This window comes from Bactrocera oleae, chromosome 5, assembly GCF_042242935.1.
Source record: "Bactrocera oleae isolate idBacOlea1 chromosome 5, idBacOlea1, whole genome shotgun sequence".
NCBI classification, from domain to species: domain Eukaryota; kingdom Metazoa; phylum Arthropoda; class Insecta; order Diptera; family Tephritidae; genus Bactrocera; species Bactrocera oleae.
Window position 1 is genome coordinate 3,851,320 of NC_091539.1, and position 20,128 is coordinate 3,871,447.

Consider the following 20,128-nt stretch of genomic DNA (forward strand, 5'->3'; position numbering starts at 1 on the left):
CAGCTTTTTCTTTCATATTAGACAATTATACGCACATAAATAATTGGTAATTAATAACGCATTTTGTTTTATTTTTTTGTGAACTTCCATTTTTAATGATATATATATATATATATTAATCAATAATTATAACTTATTCAGTATTTGTTGTTGTTGTTTGCTTACATGCTTACACGGTTATAAATTACCGCTCGGCGTTTACTTTTAGCTTTTGTTTTACTATCTTATTTTCACTACACAATGGAATTGTGAAGATGCAGTAGTCTGTGTGTGTGTCTATGTGTGTGTATGAGGTGTTTGAGAATTTTACGGTAATTGCCGGTTTACTAACTTATGGAATTTGTTTTAATATTTTTTGGAGCAACAGTTATTTTTGCAGGCATTATTATTTTTTAACGAAATGATTTGCTTTTTTCCTGTGTGTGTATTTTTTTATATATATTTTTTTTTCAATTACTGCTGCTACTAATTTGCATTATACCTTAAACGCTATTGACAATTATTTTGGGAAGTTTACTCGAGACTGTCTGCTGTTTGTGTTTATATGATTGTTTTACTAATGCTTTTGTGGTGTTTATAGAAAAAGTTTCTTTTGCCAGTTATTTAAAAATATTTTTTACTTGTTAAGAGAGGATTTGTGTTTTTATGCAAATATTTTTTACGATTTCAATTAATTGTTAGAATTTTTCTTTCTTGCAGAAAATGGCGCTTTTTAGCGATTTTGGAAAATATTACAAAGTTTTAATAGTTTTCTATGCATTTTTTTTTTGTTTTTGTTTTGTTTAATGAAGTAATCTTAGTTTTATACCCTTTGCTCTAAATTTTTTATGTAACTTCTTTTGTTTTAATTACTTAGTTAAGTAAAAATTTTTTTAAACTAGTGCAATATTTACTGACACAGTACTATAATAGTAGATTTATATTTATAACCAACTAATTTTTAATTTTTTTTTTAATTTTCATATTTTCATATTTTTTATTTGGCGGGTTCACGCAGAAAAATTAAAAAATCCTATTATTCCTATTTAACTTAAGTGCAAAAAATCTTATGATAAAACATTTCAGCGTTGTTTGTGTTTCCTTGCTTTTATGCTTAAAATTTAATTGCAAAACGTTGTTTTTTTTTTATTTTATTTATATTGTTTGTTTTTTTTTCTTGCGCTTGAATGCATGTTTACTTTTAATAATTTTTTTTATATTAATTTTAATTAATATTTAATTGTATGTGTCACTTGCTCCTTTTTGTTTACTATTTTTTGCATCAATAGTTTGTATGTAGGTGTGTGTATTAAAGAAACAGAAAAAAAAGAACAACAAAATTTCTTTGTAATGCAATTGGGTGTGTACTATGCACTATGTAACAAATTTGAATTTTTTTGTATTTTTGGAAACAAAACGTAATCGCACAAACGCATATTTCAGCGCAAGCGTATGTGTGTGTATGTGAGTATGTGGCAGCTGTCGAAAAATGCGAATGCTTTGCATGGTTCGGACAATTCTTTTGTTTTGTATATTTCTTACTAACATATTTAATTGTATTGTATATTTTTATTATTTCAAGCTTGTCGGACTGTTTTCTTGTTATGTATTGTTTGTTTTTGCTTGTGGCAACAATTCTTCGTGTTCACAAGTTCACGACGCTTTTCAAACAGCTTTTTTTTTAGTTTTTTTAGTTTAACTACAATTTTATCTTCAATTTTAAAATTTTTTCCAATTCTATTTTTGCTTACTTTTTACGCTCTGTACTTGTAACATGTACAGATTTACAGAAAATCGTCTTGTGTTTATTTGTTATGCACATATTATATGTAAAAGTATTTAAAAATAATATTTTTTACAGCATTATCGACTACAATATAAAAAAAGAAAGCTTAAAACATAATAAAAAAAACTGTATATTGTGATAATAATGACAAACGGCACTAAACTAAGGGCATTTATGAATAATATTTCTTTTGCAGCTCTAAAAAAATATAATGCACGTACGGCAACAGGCGAGCGCTAACGGGGCGGCGCGGAAATGGTCGCAAGTAAACGGTAAATTAGGCAAAAACTTTGTTCAAAGTGTGCACAATATTTAAAAGAAAATGTTGCAATGTGTTGTTGTTGTTGTTGTTGTAAAGGCAGTAAACTTCACTGAAATAATTTAGAGGAATGCTGACAGCAATCTCTAGCACGGCACGCTCTTTTTTCAGTTTTTGCTACTTTAAATCAGTCGATTTTTTCAAATATTTTGAATGTAGTTTATATTTATTACTGCTATTTAATACTTGTGAAATATTCGAAGCTGCTACAAGCATGAGGATAGATCTCAAAATAAGTATAAGTATTACGACTCCCACACAGCCGGCTCTACGTTACCGGAATGGACTCGAATTTTATCCGGTAAAAATAAGTATTACGATTTTTTTTTTAGAGAATTACGAAACATTTACAATAACGTAATACAAAATAATAAAATATTTTAAAAAAAAATTATAAATAAATATTTTCTATAATAGCAACGACAACTTTTTCTAGATGAATTTTTAATCAAATATAATTGTAATTTTTTGTTAATTTTTCACTGAAATATTTTAGTTTTGAAAATTATTTTTTACTGATATTTTAAAACAAATTGAAAAAATAGTCGCATATTTTAAAATAAACTATAGCCAACGAAAACTCTTTTTATTTTTTTTTCTTCTAATTTTTTTTTTTTAATTTTCACTGAAATATTTTAAGTATTAAAGTTTTATTTTATGATATTTAAAATAAAATGAAAAAATAATCAAATATTTTTAAATAAACTATAGCCCACGGAAACTCTTCTTTCTAGGTGAGTTTTTAACCAAAAAATAACTGTAAATGTTTTCATAATTTTCACTAAAATATTTTAATTTTTAAAATTATGTTTTACTGATATTTTAAAATAAAATGAAGCCATCAACAACTTTTTCTAAATGAATTTTCTACTAAAAGAATATATATTTTTTTTGTTTAAAGCGTCTTTTAATAAAATAATTTAATGAAAGTTCTAAAGTTTTCTAAACTAAACATTTGCCAACAGAAAATAACTAAACAGAATTGGCGCCAAAAAGTATGCAATATCTATAGTTGCTACACATTTCATTAATAAAAAATATAGTTTAAAAATACAGTTAATTAAGCATAATATGTATGCATATATATAAAATATATTTGAGTAGAAAGCGCTCAAACGTTGTTCTAACGCCTAAAAGATAGCTAAGCATACTTTTATGAAGTATACTTTTGGCAGCACAATACTAATACTGCATATTTTGAGGCGTTTAGCATGTTGTATTTGTAACTGTACAGCTGATACTGTGGTATTTTTGCATACGTTCCAACTGTTGTTCAGGAAACCGGCCTAAACACTTAACACTTTTCTATGAGGTATGCCGCTATGCAAAAATTAATGCTAAATTTTGTTGCTAACATAAACCTTTTTCTACTTCGCTGTTTTGCAATTTGATCAACAGCTGTGAATTTGCAACCAAATTTTATAGCTAGAAATATTATCAATACTAGTAATGACTGCTGTCGGCAAAACACCAGCTTCGCTATAAAAAAAAAACACAAAATAAACTACGTTCACTTGCGCCTAACACACACCCATCACCCACTACTTGCTCTGCGCGCGCTGCTTACGTAAGCGTGCTTTTGTCAACTTATGATTTTTACATGCTCTTTTTTACATTTTCATTGCAATTTTTGTTGTTGCAGCAACAAAATTAAATTTAAAGAAAATTTTCATATTGCGAAAATTTGATTTCCATGTTTTAACTGTTGGTTTTTTTTTTTTTTTGTTTTTTGTTTTGCTTAAGAAATGACCTTAACAAAAAAAGTTTGCTTTGTTCAACTTTTTCTTACGTATCTTTGTCGTAAAAGTTAGCTATCATATAATCTCTCACTCTTTATATATTTGTGTTGTTGCTGTTATACCTATAAATATTTTATCTATCGCCTGTGTAAGGGAATTTCTTTCAACATTTTGGTGCTCAACACATTTGTCACTCACTGTACAAAGCATTTTGAGAATTTGTTTACCGTTACGTAACTATAAATTAAATTTAATTTAAGAAATTATTGTTATGCTCTAAGTTACTTTTGTTGAGTGACTGTAGGTGTTGTGTTTTTTTCTTGTTTCATCGCTGCTTGGTCTCGGCAGAGCGTTGTATTGGAGATTTTACCGCACTTGTTGTTGTAAAGCATAACGCGCATGCACGATCAGCTCGTTTATGGCAATTAGGAGTATATATAAAGATTTTTTCGGTTGTAAGCGGCTTTTTCAAAATCCTTTGCCGATTGTTCGATTTGCTTTCGTGTTGCCGAAATCACCGCTCTCTCTCTCATACACTCATTGCCCCACTCTCTTACGCTCACTGTATCTCTTTTTCACTGGCCAGCATACCAACTCTCGGCTTTTGCATTGTATACTCTACATTTCCGGCGTTTTTTTTTTCTCGTTTTGTTTCTATTTTTTCATTTCGCAGTGTGTGTGCACACCGTTGTTGCTGTACCGCTGCTTCATTACATTTCTTTTAAGGTTCATTAATTATTCAAGCTAAAATTGAAAATTTCAAAAAAAAAAAATACATGTATATTCGGTTGTTTGATTTTTATAGTAGTTGTCTTGCGCTATAACGGTATTTATTTATTCTTTTTAATAAAATTTTGAAATTTTCACGCGCATTTTTCTCGCACAAAAGTTGGCAAGCAGCAAAAAATTATTGACGTGTCTTTTTCGTTTATAAATATGCAAAACCATTACTTAAACAAAAACTTCTGTATTAGTTAAAAGTTATCAAGTTGAAATTGTGGGTAAATTTTTTGGTTGTGGTTGTTGTAATTTTCTTTCTTTACTGGTTTTGTTGTACAAAAATCAAAATGAATATCAATTAATCAATCAATTAATTAAGTATTTCGTATGCATATTTTCGTTTTAATTTGAGATTTGAGCAAAAAACGTGCAAACAATGTGTAAAGGGGAAAGCCGACAGCCGACAGCCGAAAAATTAGTTACATTCGATTTAAAAAATATATACATATATATTTTTTTTTTACAATTTCTCTTTCCATTTCTTATTCATTACACTGCTTTAGCACAATTCCTCTCTTTTGTGATCCGTGTAAACGTTATTGTTGTAGCTTCTACATACATATCTGTTGTTAATGTTGTTTGTTGTAATCGAACAGTAGACTCCTAGTGGTGTGTTACAAGTGTCAGGCGGCTTCAGTTTAATCAAAATATTATTTAGGTTATATAACTAGTTTTTAATTAGCCTATGACCGGCCTAAACGCCCAAGCGCGCTGCAGATTTTTTAGCTTTCATATATGCTAGGCATTTTCAACAGTTGCTTTCGCAAGAAGTCTCATGCTTGTGGACATGAGAAGCTCACGTCAACAAAGTTCGCTCTCCCTCACGCTTTCTCACGCACGTCACACTCTCCCATAACTTAACGGTTGATACATAATTACGAGGAAATTGGTGCCATAATTATTATTATTATTTTTTTTTTTTTTGAATTTGATTGAGGTAAAAATTTAAAATGAAATAAAAAAATAATAATAAATAAATTTTAAATTTGAATCAAAATTTTTTTTTGTTAGAAAAGATTACTCATTTTCTTTATAATTTTTAAGTGAAAATTTTGTCATGAAAAATTTTTTTTGGATGAATAAAAAAAATGTGTTACTTTTTTTTCAAAACTTAATTTCGAAATAACGAAAGGCACTTTAAATGCATTTATACTCTCAACAAATTTGTGTTAAAAAAAATTTTTTTTTTTGTGAAAATTCTATCTTGAACATTCGAAAAATAAAGTACGCTTTTAGAGCAATTGAATTGTGCGTATTTGTAATGGCAGCATAAAATATATTCCGAATGGCAACTATACAGACAAATAAGATCGTGCTAAGTGGGTATTTATGCGGTTGTGGCAACCAAAATATTTGCCAATAACTTTTTTACACATATTCGATTGGCACGTATTTAATGGCATAAAATATGTTCTCGAAATGGCAACTCTACATACAAAAAAACCGTAAAGGATATATGTGCGGTTTTGCAACCAAAATAAACGAAAATAAATTTTTTCTGATAAAAATTATAAAATTTGCGATTGAAAATATTTGAATTTTTTAATTAATATAATTTTTTATATAAAAAACTGTTTTATAAATAAAAATCTCACATTATTCATGACCGAAAATTTTAGTTTTTTGAAATTTCTTATAGACAAAAAAAAAAACAGAAAAACAGAAAAACAAAAAAAAAAAAATAGGATCAATTGCAGCAAACAACGAAATAATAAAGCAAATAAAATAACCCGATCTGCTTATACAGCACATCCATGTTATATAGCAAGCTTACTGTGTGTCGCGGTTTAGTAGTTGTTGAACTCCTGCTTTTACACGCGTATTTGCATAGTTTAATATTAATTCATAGCCTAGTTTTTACACATTGTCTGCAAGTGTTCATTTTCATATATGCGTGTGCGCTTTACAGTATGTAATTTTTTTTTTGTTTAATTCTAAGAAAAAATTTTTGGTAATTATTTTATTTTATACTTTCGTATATTTTTTATTTTTGTTTTTGCAATTTTTAGGTATTTTTTAGCCAATTTTTTTTATAAGACAATTTATTTACATGTTTTGTAGATTTTTTTTCAAAAATTAATTTCTAACTAATTTTGTACTTAATTTTGCAAATATGAAGCTTGAAGTTAGCATTTGCAAATGACGAAGCGTTTGGATTGGCAAAACTTAAATGCATTTCTCCGCTGCTTTTGTTGACGACGCAGTGATTGTGGCGAGATGACAGAATAGCATAAGGTGAATTTTTCAATATGAATATTTTTTCAAAATATGTTTATCATTTAATATAAATGAAATTATTTTTATGAAATTACTAAAATTTATAGAATTACAAAACCAGCATCTATAGTTTTTTTTACATACTATTAAAAATTTTAAATCTTAAGTTGGTTCAGTTCAGCCCCTTTTTGAATCAACTAAATTTGTATCAAACATTTTAAAATGTTTAGTCGTCAACACTTGTCGAAAAAACAAATTCTTTAAAAGTTCTCTTTTGTCTTCAACTCTAGAAACAATTGCAACAGAGCTACTCAAAAGTTACATATTAGTTCTAATATCCAAAAATAATTAAAGGAAAAAGTTAAAAAAAGAAGGAAACATTGAATTTAGGTATGCTAACTAAAATTTAAAAAAGTTAAAAAACAAAGACAAAAAACATTAAAAAATGTTTAAGAATTTAAAAAAATTATATAAAAAATTAAAAAAAATAAAAACAAAGTTAAAAAAGTAAAATATAATATTAAAAAAAAAAAATTTTAATTAAAAAAAAATTTTTAAATAAAAAAAAACATTTAATTAAAAAGTTAAATATACTAAAAATGTCATAAGTACTCGTAAACTAATTTTCCTTAGTTTTTAACATTGAATTTAGAAATGTCAATAATTTTATTTTAGCTGAAGCAAAACACTTGTGAGTAACTTAGTAGTCTCTCGCATCGAATGGTTGCATTTTTAATGTCTAATGGCTTTTTACCAATACATATTAATACTTTCTAGACACACTTTTGCATTTCATTATATTTAAAGACAGCTTAGCATATTTCTCTCTGTTTAGTTGTATTAAAAATATATTTTTTTTGTGCATTCGACTTTTTCTTGCAACAGTTGTTTTGTTTTTACACATTCAGGGATTTTCTACGCATTAATTGTATAGGTTACCTAAAGGTTACTTTTTTTTGTTTTGCAATTAAATTTAAGCACACGTTTAAAATACCATTTATCCATTCATCAGATAATATTTTTCTATATTTTATTTATTTTTTTTTTGCTAATGTGCAAAAACACTTTTTTTTGCTAGTTTTTAGAGCGCAAGTAAGCTCCCAAAACTCTGCTACATGTGTAAGAGATAAAAAAAAATAAATGCTTACGCTCGCTCTCTTTTCCTCTATCTCTCTCTCGAACTCCTTCTCTCGCTCTCTGATTGGCTGCCCCCAATACACAATTGCTTCACGATTTTTTCACTCGCATATTATATAAATATATATATTTTTTTTTGAACTTGGGTTTCAAAATTTAAAACTTTTTCATTTCAAAATATAAAGATACACTAAATTATACCCACATGTACTCAATAATTTAGGTTTTAATAACTTTATGCACATGTGGTAAATGGCAAATTGTTAATCAATATAATAATATATAGCAATTTTATAAATATTTTTTTTCTTTTAGAGAAAAGTTTGTAGTTTTTTCTAAGTATGGCAAAAATACACACATTCTGCATATAAAAAATATTTTAAAAATATATGAAGAAAATATATGAAAAAAAATATAAAAACAAAAAAACAAAATTTACAAAAATAAAGAAAACAAAATTTATCATAAAAAAGAAAACAAAATTAAAAAAAAAAAAAAAATTTAAAAAAAAAAAAGAAAACAAAATAAAAAAAAAGAAAACAAAATTAAAAAAAAATATAATAATAAAAAATTATGAGGAAAAAAAATTTAAATTTAAAAAAAATTAAATGAATACAAAATATTTTAAAAAATTATAAAAAAACAATATTAAAAAAATTTTAAAAAATATTTAAAAAAAAATATTTTTATTATTATTAAAAAATATTAAAAAAAAAAAATATTTTTATTATTAAAAAATATTAAAAAAAAAAAAAATATTTTTATTATTAAAAATTATTTTAAAAAAAATTATTTAAACATTTCATTTTAATTCATAATTTTTCATTTAATGAATTTTTAACATTATTATAGAAACAATAGTAACTAATTTGTACTTAAATCTTTTAATATACCAATTTTTTTTTTTTTTATCTTTTCAAAATAAAAAAGTTTAGTTATGTATTACAAAATTTGCTAACTAACAACACTCAGTTTGCTAAACCACAAAGTTTTACTAAAAATTATAATTAAATTTAACAAAAAAAAAATTATTAATTTTTACCTATAAAGTAGAATATGTGTACGCATTTTGCCATATTTTAGCATTTTCGTTATGTTTTTCTATTAAACTTTTTTCTGATAACTACAATAATAAGAAGTATTCATAAGAAAGATAATTAAAAAAAACGCGTCCTAACCTGCTTCGCTATCACTCGTATCGCTGGAACTGCTGTCGCTTGAACTGGACGATGATGAATCGCTAGAACTGGAACTGGATGAAAGGCGAGCCGTGGGCGGGGCGGCTTCCGCTTTATTCGATGGGGATTCGTCTATAAAGAATAGAGAGATATATTATATAATTAAATGGTCAATTAATAAAACAAAAAAAAATTATTAATAAAAAACAGGACAGCCATTCAAATGTTTTAAATATTAGCTCATCTAAAAATTCCAACTGTCTTCAACTTTGGTAAAATTTGAAATAAATTTTTGTAAACTTAGTTTAGAAGTATAAACCTCACTAATTTGCTTAGTAGCTCACTAAATGTTAATTTTTTTTAAATTTTTTCCATTTTATTTTTTATTTGTATTATTTTAATTTTGTTTTTTTTATTTATTTGTTTTATTTTAATTTTTTTTATTTTTTTTTGTTTAATTTATTAAAATTTTTTTTAAATTTTATCTTTTTAATTTAATTTTTTTTATTTTATTTTGTTTAATTTATTAAAATTTTTTTATAATTTTATCTTTTTAATTTAATTTTTTTAATTTTTTTTTTTATTTATATTATTTTAAGTTTTTTTTTTTATTTGTATTATTTTAATTTTGTTTTTTTTTATTTATTTTTTTTTATTTTATTTTAATTTTTTTTAATTTAAATTTTTATTTTATTTTAATTTTTTTTTAATTTAAATTTTTTTTTTATTTTAATTTTTTTTGTTTTTTAATTTTGTTTTATTTGATTTTAATTTTTTATTAGAAGATTTGTAAAACTTTAGCACATACAGCTGCGTATGTATAGACTTACCTTTTTTGGGTTTCTTGCTGGTACCCAATTGACCGGTGACATCCTGTAACCGTCTCTCCAATTCCTGCTTCCTTTCCGCCATTTGCTCATCTTTAGTTTTGCCAGATGGTTTTTTATCTGCGAGTGTGCGCAACAGTTATAAAAAGAGAGAGTCGAAAAATAGAGAACAATATTATGAGTGGCTGAGCCTTTAAATAGAAAATAAATATATTTTATATATATATTATTTCATGGTTGTGTTAGTTTACTTCGCTGAGACTATTTTATTATTACTTAATTGATATTATGCTGCTATTATACATTTCTATGGACAAAAACTGTAGTTACAAACTTTTTTTTACAAATAATTCTAAATTTACCCAATACTTAAAAATGTAATGCAAAATTAGGCGAATATTTTTTTTAGTAAAACAAAAATCCAAATTTGTATCGCGCACATTTTTGTTAGTTGCCAAATCGACGCAAAGTAAAAGTATAGCTGTAGTTGTTATATGCTGTGTAGGTGGCACTACTTTTGGGCTTACAAAATTATATTAAAAACATGCGACATTTCAGGTCAAATAGCAATGAAAAAAGCAAGCGGTTTTAAAATTTTGACAAGCCAAACTTTTGTTTTCCATTTGAAAAATAAAATATACAATTATTTGAAGCGAAATTGTAATAAAAATTATATTTGTTTTCAAACTGTTAAAAAAAAAAAATATTGAAATTTTTTTTGAAAAATAAATTATAATAATAATTTTTTTTTTCAAACTACTTTACAACAAAAAAGTTTTATGTTGAACAAAAATTTTTTGAAAAAATAAATTGTAATGATGAATTTTTTTTTTTTAATTATTTACAACAAGGAAGTTTTAATTAAAATTATTTTTACAGAAACAAAAAAAATATAAAATTTCTAACCAAAACTGCACATAATAATAAGCATCTCTTTTTCATAAATCATGCAGTCAATTCAATATCATGTTTTAAATCGTAGAACTATGTATATAAATTCTAACGTTTAAATACAAAAAATGCAAGCCAAAATTACTTTAATTACAAAAAACTGCTGTAGATGTGAAAAAGTTTAAAATTAACAGCAAAGCAACCGATTTAGACAGAGTACATAAAACGGTATAACAAACAAATATACATACAATTGCAACCAAAAAAAAACACAAACAATAAGCGTTTATGGCAGGCACAAACTAAAAATAAAGCCAGGTTTTGATTAGTGCAAAGCTTTGGTAATTGTTGTTGTAGGTAAGGGTTATAAAAACAATCGATTTTTATTTTGCTTTAGTTAAACTTTTGTTTTTGTTTAGTTCATCCAATTAACACAGTCACTACTATATAATATTGAATTATTCACTGGATTTTCATTTCATTCTTTTCGCTTCATTTTTCGTGCGTTACGCAACACATATACTCGTAATGCTTCATTAATGTAAACACAGATGTTTTTGCATTACTTGCTTATTTCACACTTGAATATTGAACATTTTATAGTAGGAAAATTACATATACAATATATTAGTCATACTTAAGAAAAACAAAAAACATTTAGGTGAAGCACAACACGCGCAAAAAACATTTTGATGCGGAAAAAAATTATGTACATATAATAATAGTAAAAAAATAAATATAAACTTGTTAGAAATATAAAAATAAATCGGCTTCTTTGCAAATAATGCTTTCACACATTCACTCAGCTGCTTGTTCATAATGGTATAACTGAATAGAAAAAAAAGTTATTGAATTGATATTTTTTGCGCAATTTTTTATTATCAAATTAAAACTTTTTACTACTATTTTCATGATGAAAATTAATCAATTTTAGCGAAAATAATGAAAAAAGATTATTAAATTTTAAAAATAAAATAAAATTTTATTGAATATGTAGCAAAAATATAAGTAAATCCAATATAATTTATTATATATGTCATTTATGAAAAATTATATAAAAAAAAAAAATTAAAAGTAAAATAATTGAAATTTTAAAAATTTACATAAATAAATTTTAAAAAATATTTAAATAAATCTAATAAAAAATATATAAAAATTATAAACAAATATAAAAAATTATATAAATAAATTTAATAAAAAATATAAATAAATTTAAAAAAAATATATAATTAAATGAAAAAAAATAATTTATATAAATTTAAAAAAAATATATAAATAAATTTAAATAAAATATATAAATAAATTTAAAAAAAAATATATATATAACAAAAAATTATTATATAACATTAAAAACAAAAATTAAATATTAGAAAAAAAAATTAAATAATATTAAAAAAAAAATTAAATATTAAAAAAAAGATATTAAAAAAAAAGATATTAAAAAAATATATTGAAAAAAAAGTTAAATAAATATTTAAAAAAAAATAATTAAATGGTATTAAAAAAATATTTATTACATAATATTGAAAAAAAAAATTTTTATACAAAAAACTATTTAAAAAAAAGACTATTAAAAATAAAAGAATAGTAAAAAAAGAATATTAAAAAAAAATAATATAAAAAAAGTATTTAAACAAAAATTATTTAAACAAAAATATATTTAAAAAAAATCAAATAATATTAAAAAAAAAATAATATCAATCAAATAATATAAAAAAAAAATAATATCAATCAAATAATGTTAAAAAAATATTAATCAAATAATATTTTTAAAAAATATTAAAATAAAAACATATAAAAAAGAATATATAAAAAAATAAATATAAAAAAGAATATATAAAAAAATAAATATAAAAAAAAATAAAAATAAATAAATTTAATACATTTATTCATGTTTTAAAAATGTATATTTTCTGTGACAAAAATTTAAAATTTTTGAACAAATAAAACACAACTGCAACATCGTACTATCATAAAAAAATAAATATACATACATACATATATACAAAAGGTTTAGAGCGTGTGTGTGTTTAGAGCATGAGTGAATGTGTGCAAAACAAAGCTGTCAAATTAAATTACAAACTCGGAAAAATCTAGCAACAAAACTAATAATATTAACATTGAACACTTTCGAACCGGTGAAAGTTGGACGAATATAATTTCATAGCGTTTCGCCGTGAAAGTCAGGATGCAACAAGCTAATTGTGCAATTTGTCAACAATTGTCTTTGTGTATATGTGTGTGTGAGTGCATGAGCGCGCTTGTACATTTGTGAATGAGTGTGTATTTTAATGTATATATATATATATATATCTTTATGTGTGCATGTGCGTGTAGTTGTGCGCGCATTTAAATGAATTCGTTATGATTTTCTCTGTGGTAATACTTATAAGACAACAAAAACAAATTTGGAACGGTAAGGTAAAGGCAATAGCTATGTAAATATAACTGATGTTTTTTTATGAATTATTAAATAAGTTCGTTGGCTTTTTATTTCATATAGCAAAATCTAGTCAAAAATCATTTAACAATTGTTTCAGCTATTGGACATTGCTTAGGATTTGTTGCTCTTTGAAAAAAAATAGCTTAGTTTATTTGTATTAGCACATTTATAAAATAAATTTGTTTTGTCTCTCTTTTTTCGCTTTTTCCAATTATATGGCATTATTATTTGTTGGTTTTGAATTTCTCTAGTAGTGCGTGTCATTGGGATAAACTTACAGTAGGGCTTACGAGTTTTTTTGCGTAGGCAGGTTCCCACATAGCTTTCCAGTTCGCGCAGCGTTGATGGCTTCAATGTTTCGAAATCGATTTCGATCTCATCCGGATTGGAGTCGCGCAAAGAAGGCTCGCGATTTTGTATTATATGCACAACACGACCAAGTTTGTCACCTAAAACAACAAAATATGCGAATAAAATATCAATCAAATTTACACAAAACTGAGATATCTCATTTCCACATTTACCCGGCAGTTTATTAATATCCAACGATAACTGTCGCTTTTCATCGTACGACATCGGCTTGGCCGTGTCCTCTTCCTCTGAATCGAAATTCATCACTTGACTGGGCTTCTTTTTGTTGGTGCCGCGCGCAGATGCACCGCCAGCACCAGCTGTCGCACCAGCGCCACCGCCTGCGCCTGCTGCCGCTGCGCCACCCTTCGCACGCTTGTTGGCGCCCGCAGCACCGCCAGCGCCCGGTGTGCCGCCACTGGCCGCGCCCGCTTTGGGACCACGTTGCCCCTTCACCTTATTGCCCTTGCCACCGGGCGTTACACCGACTGCTGCTGTGCCCGCTAAGCCTGCAGCTAACGGTGCACCCTTGACGCCCGCCGGTCCAGCACCTAACTGACCCATCGCCATGGCGGCGGCCAAATCGGCACCATGCAAATTCGCGCCCGCCACCAGCGCCGAATTAACACCAACACCGGCGCCTACAACACCAACGCCACCAGTTTGTGCATGCGCACCACCAACACCAGCCAACGTTGCGCCAACACCCACACCAGTGCCACCCTTCTTCTTTTCTCTCAACTTTTTCTTCGCTTTCTTCTTATTTGAGGCTTCCTCCATTAACTTGCGCATCTCCTCTTGCAGGTCGAGTAATTTGGCCTCCAGCAATTTCAGTTTCGCATTGCGCTCCTCATCCGAATTCGATTCGTTTTCCGTGTCTGAGGATTCGTCTGACGATGAATCGCTGGCATCACCAACACCACCAACGCCGGCGCCGCCTCCAACACCGCCACGTTTCCCTGTTGCGGAGAATGCATGGTGGGCAGCTGCTGCGGCCGCCGCATGCGCATTGGCCACCGGCTCGTCGGGTATGTTGGCGTAGCGCATTTCGAAAACGTCCTGCAGCTTGCGACCCATGGCCACGACATCATGATCTGGTGGGTTATACTTATAGCAATTGGTGAATATTAATCGTACATCGGCGGCGAACTCGGGTGCGCTTTTATATTCGCGATTGTCCATTTTCTGTTTCACTGTGCCCAAATCCATCGGCTTCTTGATAATGTCGTGATAATCATGCAAACCGAGCAACTCGGCGTCGACGGGTTTGTAGAAGGGCCAAGCATAACCGGAGTGTTTTTTCGAAAACAGTTCTTTGAGGATTTCATTACATGATTTGAGTGCGTCCGACAGCTTTTCTTTGTTCTTGACTACGCCAGGAACGCCACCACCAACACCGCCGGCAACGCCCATACCGCCAGGCGCCATGCCGGCGACGGCCATCGGCGACAAGGGATAAGCGGATCCTTGGAATGTGAGATCCTGTATCAATAGGGAAATAATAGGGAAAAAAAGAGATTAAAAAAAAAAGAAGAAATATGTAAACTGATTTGTTGCATAAGATATTTCACATTTTCCTTTTGAACATCGTAAGGCATAAACAAAATAAAATGTAAATAAAAGGAGGCGCAGCGCAATAGCATGATGAGCTTGTTTTCTTTCACATAACCAATGAGCGTACGCGTTTGATGGCCTTACCAATAAGATAAAAAGAGTAAAAAAAAAAAATAAGGAGATGTAGTGAAAACACATGACAGGCAGAGGTTAGGTTTAAGTCGGCGCATTGGTGGGTTGGAAAATTTTAAAATCTACACATTAATTTAAAATAACACTAATTTATTTTTATGCAAAAAAAAAGTACAACATTTAATGTCAACAAGCATTTTTAACGTTAAAAAAATATTTTTAAACAAAAAATTATTTTAAACAAAAAAATATGTTTAAACAATAATTATTTTTAAACAAAAAATTATTTTTCTATGCAAAACATAAATTTAAACAAAATTAAATTTTTAAACAATTGATGTTTTAACCATATTAAATTTTTAAACAAAAAATTATTGTTAAGCAAAAAAATTATTTTTAAACAAAAAATTACTTTAAACAAAAAATTACTTTTATACAAAACATTATTTTTAAACAAAAAATTATTTTTAAACAAAAAATTATTTTTAAACAAAAATTGTATGCCCTTTAAATTTTGTTTTTAAATTTAAACATAATTAATAATTTTTTTTCAAAATTATTTTCAAACAAAATAAAATTTTTAAACAAAAAAAGTATACCCTGCACGCTATGTTGCGATTTTTAAATATCACATGTAATATTTCTACGAAAAAGCAATTAAACGCAGCCCTAAACGTTACATTTTCGCACCAACTAAAAGCAAGCATACTACAAAGAGCCATCTACCAATCTCATTTCACTCTCAGCCAGCCAGCGCTCGCCTACCTTTTTATTCATTACCTGTCGACTGGATTCGCGTCTAGTTGCGATTTTGGCGCTCTTGGAATCGATTTGCGCATAAGGTGGCATTTCAAATGCATTCGCAGTCGGCGTCGTTGTGTCGGCCTTCCGTTTGACGCCCTTCTTTATTTTCGCCGGCTGTTGGGGCGGTATTACTGCATCGGCTGTGCTATTAACACTGCTTTGATACGCGGATAGTACAGCAGCGCCAACGGCAGCTGTTGAGTTCGGTGCGCCACCAATACTGCCGCCCGTCGCATTCAAACTGCCGCCGCTGGCGTCGAGTAACGATGAATTAACCGCACCGGCCGCACTTACAGACGCCGCTAGCGCAGCATTAGCACCCACTAAGGAACCGCCGGCTACACCGCCGGCTGGTAATATACCACCGGTAGGTAGTACTGTGGCGCCGGCCGTTATTAATGCTGCACCCGCACCACCGGTTATAGCGGTAGTTGTTGTATTTGTGCTGCCGGGAACTGTTTGCGGTGGCATTGTGCCAATGGGTGGAATGGCGGGTGTAGTTGTTGCTGTTGCGCCGCCACCAGTCGACGACACTGTGCTGCTCAGCGATGAGTGTGGACGTGCGGGTGCTCGTGGTGTACCACCTGTAGCGGCGGTGGCAGCTGCTTTAGCCGCTGCTACACCGGCGGCAGGTGTATGTAGCAACGCAGAGCTGGGTGTGGCTGGTTTGCCGGCTGGACGTGGTTTCTTCTTGCCACCTTTCGGTGTCACAGGCTCCAATTCGATTTCCTCCTTAGGCATGGCTTCGATTTTCTGCAGGAAGACCTTTTCTAAAGTTTGACCCATAACAACAACATCCTCACCGGGTTTGTTGTAAACATAACAATTGGTGAACATTGTATTGAAGTCCTGTATGGCTTCTTTGGCCGACCAATAGTAATTGTTCTCCAGACGTTTCTTTATCGTACCCATGTCCATTGGATGTGTGATAATCTTATGGTAATCGGGCAGGTTAAGTTTTTTTGCATCGACCGGTTGCTGGAATGGCCAAGAGAAATGATGTTTCCAAATTGCTTTCATTACGGTTTTAATGAGATACTGCAGTTGATTTGTGTTGCGACCGGGTCGATCGGGTGGCGGTATGGTTGGGGGTTGCACGATGCCGTTAACCGGCTCCACATACGGCTCATCACGTGGCGGCGGATCCTGCGACATGTTTATGCTTTCTTATATACACACACCCACACACGCACACGCACACACACACTAGCCCAACGTGCAATTTTTTTGCTTTGTTGTTAATACTCGCGTGTGGGCGTTAGATGGTTTATTGACGTCTTCTACGCAATTCGTAAATAAATAACAAGACCCGCCTGCCGTTTGCGGGATATTGCTGAATATGTGCGAGTTATGTGTTTTTTCTTGTGAACACTATATAAAACGAGTTGTCTAATGTGGTACCGTAGTTACGACTTTATTTTTCTATATAGGGAAGATGCTACGGAGTACTACGTTGTAAACAGGCAATGACTTCTTGTTAATGATTGTGTCTGATTTTGGGCAGTCTCTACAGCCTTCGCAGTTCTTCCCCTTTATGTCTACTGACTGTCTAGATAAATTTTGCTTCTTGCTTTGTATGCTTTCTTGCGTTTCCGTATAGTGTACGTACTCAAATCCTTTTTTGCAGTCTAGTATTGTGGTAGTAGAGTAGTTTAAAGGTAGCTCTCGATCCTTCTGTGCTTTGAAATAATATACTACGAATTGATTTTGCTACTACTGTTGATGTGATTTTTGTTGCTGCTGTTGTTATTGAACGCCGCATCTTATAGCAAGTTGAATAACTAATTTGGTTATGAAAAACAAAAGTGAGGTTAAGAAATTAATTTATTTTTATTATCACATATACTACAATTTTCAGTATAGTTACAAAAGACTCACCACACATTTAAAGCAACAGAAGTAGAATTCGGGATCAGCTTGTAAAATCGCACATTTTTCCACTGTGTCCGTTTTTATGTGCACAGTAAGTATTTTTACGTACTTAAGTAGTTGGGATTGTACTCTATTGTAGATTTTTTTTTGTCTGGTTGAATTCATGCAGGTCAAGTCAATTGCGGAGCATTAAAACTGCAATAAAAGAAATTAAAAAGTTATTTACAATTTTTACTGATTACAAATGAGAATAATATATGAAGCCATTTTTCTAAGAAATACGTGGAATGTTAAGGAAGTACTTGCTACAATTATAACTAAACAAAAAAACATTAACTTCGGCTGCGCTAAAGCTAAGTCGGCTTACAAGAGCTTAATTTTAAACAATCAGTTTTACAATTTTTTCGCAGACTGTATTGCTGACTTGTACAATAATCCATGCCAAATTTTGTATAGATACCTTGTCAAATATAAAAGTTATTCATACAAGAACTTGATTTTGATCGTTCAGTTTGTAAGGCAGCTATATAATAGAGTAGTGCGATATAGGCGATTTCGACAAATCATGGGGACGTGTGCAATATTTCAGATCGATACCACAAAAACTAAGCGACAAGTTCGCATATATATAGGCGGGCGACAGACGTACATGGCTAAATCGACTCGACATGGCTCATGGAAAATGTCTAATTCATATAATCCATAGCCATTATAAACACATAAAGAACGTCAATTTATATGAAAATGTACTTTGTAAGCACATGTCCACCTCTGAAGACTAGTGACTTTATATACAATTAGACCATCCAATTCTCATCAAACCAAATAATGTATACATATGTACATACATATATATAGTAATTGCTAAAAGCAGACAACATTTATCGAATTGCATTTTATACTCGCAAACGCGCTAAACAGGCGACAGCGACTCGCAAACGAAACACTTAGCAACAACAAGCAAACCACAATTTTTCCCATTGCTACCAATAGCGCAAACCAAATTTGATTTGGCGCTTTTTTTTCAAAACAATTATTTATGTGAAATAAACTGCAACGAAAATAACCAATAGGCGTTAACCAACCAACCAATCAAACATCACGGCAAATCAGACAGCAACAATCACATCACACATCCAAGGGCGCATAAACACACGAATTAATTAACACTAGAGCACATATACGTACATACATAATTACATAGATGTGAACGCTCACACCAATTCTACACACTGCTCATACGTAACAAAACAAGTGAAACTACACAAAACAATTATATGAAAACAAAGAAATAAATAAAAATAAAAAAATACCATAAGCGAAACGCGATGCATAACGTAAAACCAGTGGTAGTAATAGGAAACGCAAAATATATGGCTACGTTGACAATTTTCAAAAACTTTACGATTAGCCGGCATTGAAATACATATGTGAAAACGCATATATTACTAATAAATAATTAATACTAAAGATTGTTGTTGACGTCTGCTAGTGACCGCAATAGCTTCTCGGCTTAAAGTAAAGCGCCAAACAAAAGACTAACGAAAATGTAGGAAAGCAAAGGAATGAAAGAAAGTTCGATAAATATAGCGTGCGGCTTTTTTTTTTTAGCCAACAAATAATATATTTTGGCGCAAACTTCTGACATATCTCGATTTGATATTGGCATAAAGCGCTCCAATAATAAACAAAAAAACAGCTTTAGGCAAACTGAGGCCTGATACAAATATGCCATATGCGTGCAAGCAAACGAAAAAAAAAAAAAAAAAACAATTATGTACATACTCAAATGCATTTTTTAAATTAGAACCAAATGTGTATCTTCGAATTTGAATTTTTTTTATTAAAACGCATCCGCCAGATACTTTGCCGCTGCATATCATGTGTACTAACATTACCGCACCGCAGAGCAGGATGGCAACATTTGCCTTTAAAAAACAAAAACACAGATCATCTTCTTTTAGCACTTGATTTTGCATGACACATTTTACGCCATAAAACAATATAGAAAAACCGATAGACAGCGCGCACGAGCACACATACCATATAAATATGCATACATACTAACAAATGTATACAAGCACGAATATTTGAGCAGAGAATTCAGGGTGACAGTCAC

The 20,128-nt window shown here is 29.6% G+C and overlaps 1 protein-coding gene across 10 annotated transcripts in view; it reads right to left on the minus strand.

Annotated features, from left to right (window-relative positions):
* Positions 1-20,128, minus strand: part of fs(1)h (female sterile (1) homeotic) — a 30,229-nt gene that overhangs the window by 7,275 nt on the left and 2,826 nt on the right. For 7 of the 10 annotated variants that reach the window (XM_070109972.1, XM_070109970.1, XM_070109969.1 and 4 more), the window contains 6 exons: positions 18,016-18,204; positions 16,099-17,918; positions 13,821-15,129; positions 13,575-13,745; positions 9,966-10,082; positions 9,136-9,267 (listed from right to left, as the gene is read on the minus strand). In XM_070109972.1, the coding sequence (XP_069966073.1) occupies positions 9,136-9,267; positions 9,966-10,082; positions 13,575-13,745; positions 13,821-15,129; positions 16,099-17,292 (2,923 nt within the window). In that variant the 5' untranslated portion in view covers positions 17,293-17,918; positions 18,016-18,204. The remainder of the gene's footprint in view (positions 1-9,135; positions 9,268-9,965; positions 10,083-13,574; positions 13,746-13,820; positions 15,130-16,098; positions 17,919-18,015; positions 18,205-20,128) is intronic. The other 3 variants (XM_036359380.2, XM_014235808.3, XM_070109976.1) reach the window with 3 other exon arrangements.